This window comes from Columba livia, chromosome Z (genome assembly GCF_036013475.1).
Source record: "Columba livia isolate bColLiv1 breed racing homer chromosome Z, bColLiv1.pat.W.v2, whole genome shotgun sequence".
Taxonomy (NCBI): domain Eukaryota; kingdom Metazoa; phylum Chordata; class Aves; order Columbiformes; family Columbidae; genus Columba; species Columba livia.
The window spans coordinates 2672800-2680793 of NC_088642.1; the positions used below are offsets into that span (position 1 = coordinate 2672800).

General features: G+C 49.8%; 1 protein-coding gene across 10 annotated transcripts in view; it reads left to right on the plus strand.

Moving 5' to 3' along the window:
* Positions 1 to 6970, plus strand: part of ZBTB7C (zinc finger and BTB domain containing 7C) — a 165108-nt gene extending 158138 nt beyond the window's left edge. For all 10 annotated transcript variants that reach the window (XM_065046853.1, XM_065046848.1, XM_065046850.1 and 7 more), the window contains one exon: positions 836 to 6970. In XM_065046853.1, the coding sequence (XP_064902925.1) occupies positions 836 to 1472 (637 nt within the window). In that variant the 3' untranslated portion in view covers positions 1473 to 6970. The remainder of the gene's footprint in view (positions 1 to 835) is intronic.
* Positions 6971 to 7994: the final 1024 nt, after the last annotated feature.

Here is a 7994-nt window from a genome sequence, read left to right on the forward strand (position 1 = left end):
GGTGCTCTCCCATGGCTGCACCTCTGCCTGCACCTCCCCTGTGCCGTGTTCCCGCTCCAAACCAAAGCTCCTGAGACACCGTGTGGTCAGTTCCAGGATAAAAGGAGAAGAAAAAGTCCTCTCCAAGAGAGATTTTTGTTTCAGCAGCATTGCCACACAAGTTCAGATAATTTCCTTATCTGCAGGTGGGAATGTAGCTCTGCTTATTTAGATATTCCTGTATGTGTTTTGGCTTTACTTTTTATATATTTTTCCTCAAATTTAGGCTGTTCTGGACTTTTGGGGATGGTCTGCAAGCTCTTGACATGAAGGGCTGGATCTGTGTGATGTTCAGGCGTTGTCAACCTGGGAAAGGAAGAGTTGAATTAAGATTATTTTCCCTCTGTGCTGGGCACTGGGGAGGCCAAACCTCCAATCCTGGGGGCAGTTTTGGGCCCCTCACACCAAGAAAGGCCTTGAGGTGCTGGAGCGAGTTGAGAGAAGGGAACGGAGCTGGTGAGGGGCTGGAGCACAAGTGTGATGGGAGCGGCTGAGGGACCTGGGGGGTTCAGCTGGAGAACAGGAGCTGAGGGGACACAGGGACACACAGAAACGGCCTCAAGTTGCACCAGGGGAGGTTGAGGTTGGATGTGGGGAACAATTTCTTCCCCAAAGGGCTGTGGAGCATTGGAACAGGCTGCCCAGGGCAGTGCTGGAGTCACCATCCCTGGAGGGGTTGAACAGACAGAGATTAGGTTCTCAGGGACATGAGGTAGTGCCAAGGGTGGGTTAACTGTTGGACTTGATGATCTTGAGCATCTTTTCCAACTAAAACAATTCTATGATTCTTTTGCAGGCAGGACAAGCTGAAGATCCACATGCGGAAGCACACGGGCGAGCGGCCGTACCTCTGCATCCACTGCAACGCCAAGTTCGTGCACAACTACGACCTGAAGAACCACATGCGCATCCACACGGGCGTCCGGCCCTACCAGTGCGAGTTCTGCTACAAGAGCTTCACCCGTTCCGACCACCTCCACCGCCACATCAAACGCCAGAGCTGCCGCATCGCGCGGCCCCGGCGAGGACGCAAACCAGCAGCCTGGAGGGCGGCTGGCTTGCTCTTCGCTCCCGGTGGCCCGCCGGTGGAGAAGAGCTTCGTGATGCCGCCAACGTTGGAGGAGGTGAGCGGCCACCTCGGCGGCGCGGCCATGTGCCTTCCCGGCCCCAGCCCCAAGCACTTTTTGAGCGGGGCCAAGACCCCCTTCAGCCTACAGGAGCTGGAGAGCCAGTTTGAAGAAACCCAGATGAAGCTCTTGAGGCGAGCCCAGCTGGACATGGAGAGGAACGCGGGCATCTTCGCCTTCGCCCTGGGCCATAATGAGAACCTCACCGCCCAACCCTTCTTCCCTCTCCCCGACCCTTGGAGCACGGGCTTCAGCGGCTTGGCGGGGCTCGGCCACATGGCTCCTATCTCAGAGGCGAGCAACTAAACCCATGTCTGGTCCCGCCATGGGTCGGCTCCCTTCCCAACAGGGCAATGGGCTCCCTTGGGGGTCCCCTTCTGCCCTTTTGCATCATCTGGCTCCCAAGAAGCTCTTTGTCCCCATGGCTTGGGGCACGGGGACATCCCCACGGTGAGCAGGTGGGTGGGTGCTGCACCCCATGGCCACCAGCACTTTAGACTCTACGATGCACTTGACTTTGGGGCCGTGGGGCACTTGGTGCCCTGTCCAACCACCCACTCCTACTTGTTACATCCGGGAAGGCCAGACCAGGACTGCTGCTCTCTTCAACACTCCCGAAAATGTCATTTGCCTTAGTCCAGGCCATGGCCATCACCATGCGGTGGCTCTTCGTGGGGAGACATTCCCCATTTTCCATCCACGAGGCCATCTGGACACCACCAAGCTGTCTAGACATGGTTTTGATGTGTTACATTCCTTGGCCCTTTTGATCAAAAGGACTTTTGTTTTGTTTTCTGTTTTTTTGTTTGTTTGGTTTTTAGTTTTTGGGGATTTTTTTCCAATTAATTCCCATGTCTTGCAACAAAATTCTTTCTACAAGGGATAAATGGGAGGGTCAAGCAGCCACGTTGGGCGGGAGAAGATCCCGACCATTGCCTTTCTCAGTGGTATATCAGATTTGTAGTGCTGGTGAAAGCCGTAAAAAATCACCCAGGAGCAGACCGGGCTGGAAAAACAGGATCTTACTTATTTTGTTTCTTTGGCCATTTCCAAATTTCAGAAGGAGAACCAAAGTCTGCTTCGAGTATTTTAACTTCAGTTGCTTGAAAATGTGAATGCAAATTCATGGAAGCATCAGAAATGTTTCAATCCTGAGGTGTTTTTAAACCCTCGCTTTGTGAAAATAGAACACATGGGGATTTTGAAATGAATAAGTCATTTCAAACCAAAGATTCAGAATTCACCGCTGCTGACCATTCTGGGTTTTTGTCCTTAATTCCCCCTAATATATTGATGATAAAAATTTACAAAACACTTGAGTGTCCCTTGAGTGTTGATGGGGAAAAATCAGGTGTGCAAATTTCTGTGCTGCTCATCTCAAGGGATCTATGTGGATAAGGAGACCCCAAAAGGCTTCTTGCAGATGATTTTGTCTACTTGCAAGCAAGTAAAATGCTATTTCCTCACCGTTGGTTGGTTGAAAATATGAGGCAGTAACATGACGGGCTGCTCCAATCTGAAGGTTGCCCATGGTGGCCACCAGGTCAGGGGTCCTCCCCATGGTCCCTGCAGATCTTGGTTTGGCCACCCGTATCTAATATTTCTTTTGAGGCCAAAAAAAGTGGTAGATTTGCTGGAATTACCCCATTGGCTTCCTTCATCCTCTAAGAACGTGAGCTGCCCTCAAGGATGAAGGCTTTTGATGGCCACCTGCTTCTGATGGCTCCTCTTAGACATGGTGGGACCCCAGTTTCACCGCTGGCTGAGGTGTCTTGTGGTGGGTGCCCTGGGAAGCTGGTTTTACAGGAAACCAGCTCTCAAAAATTTAAATGCTACAAAATTAGGGCTTTTTTTTTTTCAACGTCAGCAGAATTAAAGGGAACGAGAGGACCATGGGTTCAGTCATTTTTTGGTTTGCCCATCGATAATGGAGCCCTGAAGTGGCGGCTGGATAAAGGTCTCCCCACCGAAGCGTGGGGGACACAAGGGGATACAGCCCCATCATGAGGGCACGATGGACTTCAGCTCTGAAACCACCCATAGCAGAGCGATACCAAGGAACTGCCCAATGCTCTCTTCCTCCTCCAAAAATAAACCCAGAAGGACTCCGCCTGCAACAAGTCAATGGAGAAAAATAAAGAAAAGAGAAAACTTCTTAAAACTGCATCAAACTCTTTTTGTTTTTAATCCGTATCAACTTCTTACACAAGCAACATTTTGCAGGTGACTGGTTACTTCAGGTGTTTTTTTTTTTTTGTCTACGATTTGGAGTCATTGTAAAGTATCCAAAGATGCTGAGTACTGTATAATCTACAAGGACTTGAAGCAAGGTGTTTTTTCTGTCTCAATCTGTTTGTTGGGTTCGTTGGGTTTGTTTGTTTGTTTATTTTTTTCCTATTTGTCAACGGGGGAAAAAAAAAAAAACCTTTGCAATTTTTTCTATTTATAACTATTTTTACGTGATTGCTTTATGTACAAAACAATGGAAAAAAAAAAAAACAAAACGAAAAAGGAGAGAAACACACATACAGAGACAAATTTGCCTTAGTTACTCACGGGACAATCACCCTTAACTTTCATTAACACTAGAAAGTGGATGTATTTATTAAAGTGTATGAATTGATGCTCTTAAATTATTAGCAGGACTTGGTTCTCTTGCCTGTGACCATGAGGAGAGGGCTAAGCCACTGCAGGTGCTGAGTGGCCTCCCTTCTTGGGCCGGCTTGGCCACCTCCATGGCCTCAGGTCTACGGATGTTTGCCAGACACACAATTTTGGTGCTTTCCAAAGACACCTTTTGGAAAGCCCAAATAACCACGCATTAATTAAGCATCTAGCTGGTATGGGCTCTGGCCCAACTAGGGCTGTTGTCATGATGCTGATGATGATTAACAAGTTAAGGTTGATTTTCCCGCATTGCTCTGGGTTGGGTTGAGTTGGATTGGACGGAGCTGGGTGCTGGCAGCAATCACATTCTGGGGTGGGGAGGGAGGACTACATCAAACTATATTTCTTCCCATTTTGATGTTGTATGGTGACTCCAGGCCACAGGTATCCACGTGGGAGCCTGGCTGAGCATAGAGGGGCCTTCCCAGGGCTTCGATCCTCATCCCCAGCCAGGATGGGTGTGATGAGCACCAAACCTTGGGCTGGAAGGACACGGGGCTGTCTCCCAGCTGATGGTGTGGTGGCTTATTGGTCAACCTGGAGAACAGAAGCTCTGGGGAGACCTTATTGCACCTTTCTGGACTTAAAAGGGGCCTGTGAGAAAGATGGGGACAGACCTTTGAGCAGGGCCTGTTGTGACAGGACAAGGGCTGATGGTTTTAAACTAAAGAAGGGAGATTCAGTCTGGACATGAGGAAGAAATTGTTGGCCCTGAGGGTGGTGAGAGCCTGTCCCAGGTTGGCCAGAGAGGTGGTGGATGAACCATCCCTGGAGACATCCCAGGCCAGGCTGGACGGGGCTCTGAGCAACCTGAGCTGGTGAAGATGTCCCTGCTCATGGCAGGGGGTCACTGGGGGAGCTTTAAATGTTCCTGCAACCCAAACCACTCTGTGATTCTCTGAACACAACTGACATGAACACAAGCCCTGTAACTTGTGTTGCTGCTAAAGTTGCAGGATTTCCTTGTTATTTTTGAAAGAAGTGCAAACCCCTGGAAAATACATCCCCGGTATGAACGGTGGGACTCATCCCACATCGTTCAGCCATTTAGAAGTGTAGTAGCAGACACCTCCTGCACATGTTGACACTCTAATTTTGGGTGTCCTAACCTGCAACGTGATTTCCAGCCTCCCTCTGAAGCCGTCCTGGCTCTGGAACATGGCAGGTGCTGCTCTCAGGTGATTCACCCCACCTACGCTGGACCTCCCAAGGGCGGGATGAATCACCTTCGATGGCACCTGTCTGTCTCCTACCTACCAGTGTGGTTTGGCAAAAATAGCTTGGACTAAACTGCTTTCCTTTTCCATAGCTGCAGCAAGACAAGTTCAACCATGGGGAGGGACGTTCCCGTCACTGCAACCCCCTCCTCATCACGGATGGGATGCTGGCACAGGCCAGGGACCTTTCCCAGTAGGCTCGACTTCTTCCCAGTCTGTTTTCACTGGGAATGCAATGGGACATAAGGGTCTAAATCCATCCTCCCAAGCGTGGGGATCAGGGATTTGGGCTTGTTGGTCATACATCCCCCTGCAATCCCAACAAAACATCCCAAGCTCTCACAGCCCACAGTTATTTTCCTTTCTCCATGCTGATGAGGTGCACACCATAGCATCAGGGGCTCAGGCAGGGGTCTGCACCCGCAGGCACAGACCAGAAATGTGGCTTGAGAAGATAAAAATATCAATCCCCCTCCCAGGGTGGGCAGTCGGTTGTTGGGGATCTCACCTGTGCTCAGAGCCTGCAGGACCACGGCACGGTCAGCACGTGAACAGTGCGCTTTTGAGCACAGAAAACACGAAACAAAAATAAGGCTAGTTACCTTTTAGCTATTTAAATGCATTTTTAGTTGGTTGGTTGGTTGTTTTTTGATCTTGTGGCTTTTAACCCCATTTTATGCTCATATTCTGGTTTGCTTATAATGCCAAAAAAAAGAAAAAAAAAAAATTAGTAAGGGAAGGGTGGAAAATCTGAAAATTGCTCGGAGGAGCTGTGCACTAATCAGACACATGGGAATCGCAGAAAGAAACCAGCTTTCGGTAAATGCTTGTTAGCAGCAACATATGGCTCCACTCTTGCTCCCGAACAGCTGCTGTTATCTGCTGGATCATCCAGACCCCGGTGGGGGACGTGGTGCTGGGGCGATGCTGTGCATGCAGTGTTTGCTTGCACCAGGTGTTGCTGCAGAAAAGGAGCATCTCCTGTGTACAACCGGTGTGGAACTGGATGGGGAACTCGTTGCCCTTGGCTCGAAAGCCTTTGGCGAGCAGTTGCGAGAGCCTCTTCCCCTTGCTGCGCGGGAGGAATGGAATACCAAAAAAGAAGAGTTAAAGCAAAAGGAAAGATCCTGCACTTTGGGAAGGGAGAGGGTTTTCTATCTGGCAGTTACCTGCAGGTTAAAAAAAAACATAAAGTGAATAATTTCTTAAAATACACCCTAAAACGCTTCAGACATGAGTGTTTGGTCCTCAGTTATGCTGCTCCCCACAGGCTCGTGGGACCCGCTGTGTTCCCCATTTTCACAGCCACTTTGGAGGGGATTAGTGCTTTATTTACAGCCTGAGCGCTGGAAGATGGTGTGATTGCAGAGGGAAGTTTTGAGGTAAGCGAGAAAACGATGTGAGACCCCAAGCATCTCATTTTAAGAAAATGTTGTGTTTTGGAGCGGGTCACCCATGACTGGGTTTTTAGGGTCTGCTGTTGCCTTTTGGCACCTCGGACAGCCTGCACCTCCTTGGGCCACACAGGAGTTTATTTCCAAGCCAAACAAAAAAAGGGAAGAAATCAGAAAAAGAAAAAACAACTTTATTGTAAAAAATACATTGACTCGCCCTGTGTAGCCCAAGTGAACGCAGCCCCATCCCACCTCCCAGCCCCATCTGCTGGATCCCCACCACCTTGACAGCAGGAGAGAAAATACCTATGGCTTGGAAATGCCTTTTTAAAAATGTTTTCCTTTGTTTTCCTGTGTTGAATCGATGTTTTACATGACTTGCACTAATTGCTGTAGGGCAGGATACTGTTGGGTTTCTTTGTTTCGGTCTCTTGTTTGGTTGCGACTCCTCTTGGCTGAGTAAACGTCCTCTACACGTACCTGCTGCACATTTTACTCCCCTGGAGAAAATAAACTATTACCTGAAGCTGTGAGTGCCTCGTGTGTCCTTAACGCTGCTGTGGGACTGGGGGATGGAGAAGTTGCGGCATCAAATGATGGCGAGATGGGTGATGGACCACTCGTGGAGGCCTTCCAAGGTGACCCTTCACGTGGCATCTGCAAAGACATGGACCTGCTGGAGAGGGGCCAGAGGAGCCACAGGAATGATCCGAGGCTGGAACAGCTCTGCTGGGAGGACAGGCTGAGAGAGCTGGGGTGTTCAGCTGGAGAAGAGAAGCTTGGGGAGACCTTATTGCACCTTTCTGGACCTAAAAAGGGCCTGTGAGAAAGATGGGGCCAGACTTTTGAGCAGGGCCTGTTGTGATAGGACAAGGGGTGATGGGTTTAAACTAAAGGAGGGAGATTCAGGCTGGACATGAGGAAGAAACTGTTGGCCCTGAGGGTGGTGAGAGCCTGTCCCAGGTTGGCCAGAGAGGTGGTGGATGAACCATCCCTGGAGACATCCCAGGCCAGGCTGGACGGGGCTCTGAGCAACCTGAGCTGGTGAAGATGTCCCTGCTCATGGCAGGGGTGGGAATGGGGGAGCTGGGAAGATCCATTACAACCCAAACTGTTCTATGACCGTGAGGGTGTTTGGGTTGAGGAGCAGCCCCTGGTGATGGCTGATACCCCAGCATGAAACTGGTCTGCAGAAAAAAACAAAACAAAACATAAGCGTGTTTGGGGTATTTCTCCTCACTTCTGCTCATCTGCTTTCCGCAGCTCAAACCTGCACTGCCATCGTGTGGTGGGTGGCCTGGTGACAGCTCTGCCACCGAAGCAGCAATGGGGACACCGGCAGGCTGGTACCCACATCTAGAGGTGTTTGTGGGGGGCCTGGTTGCACCAGGACAAGAACAATTCTCCATCACTTCCTTAGCAGAGGAAAATCAAAGCTCAACCACATTCAATATGGAGTTTAATGGTTGGACTCGATCTTAAGAGTTTTTTTCCAACCTAAACGATTCTACGATTTGAAGAGTTTCCTGCGCCCTCATTAACCACAACCA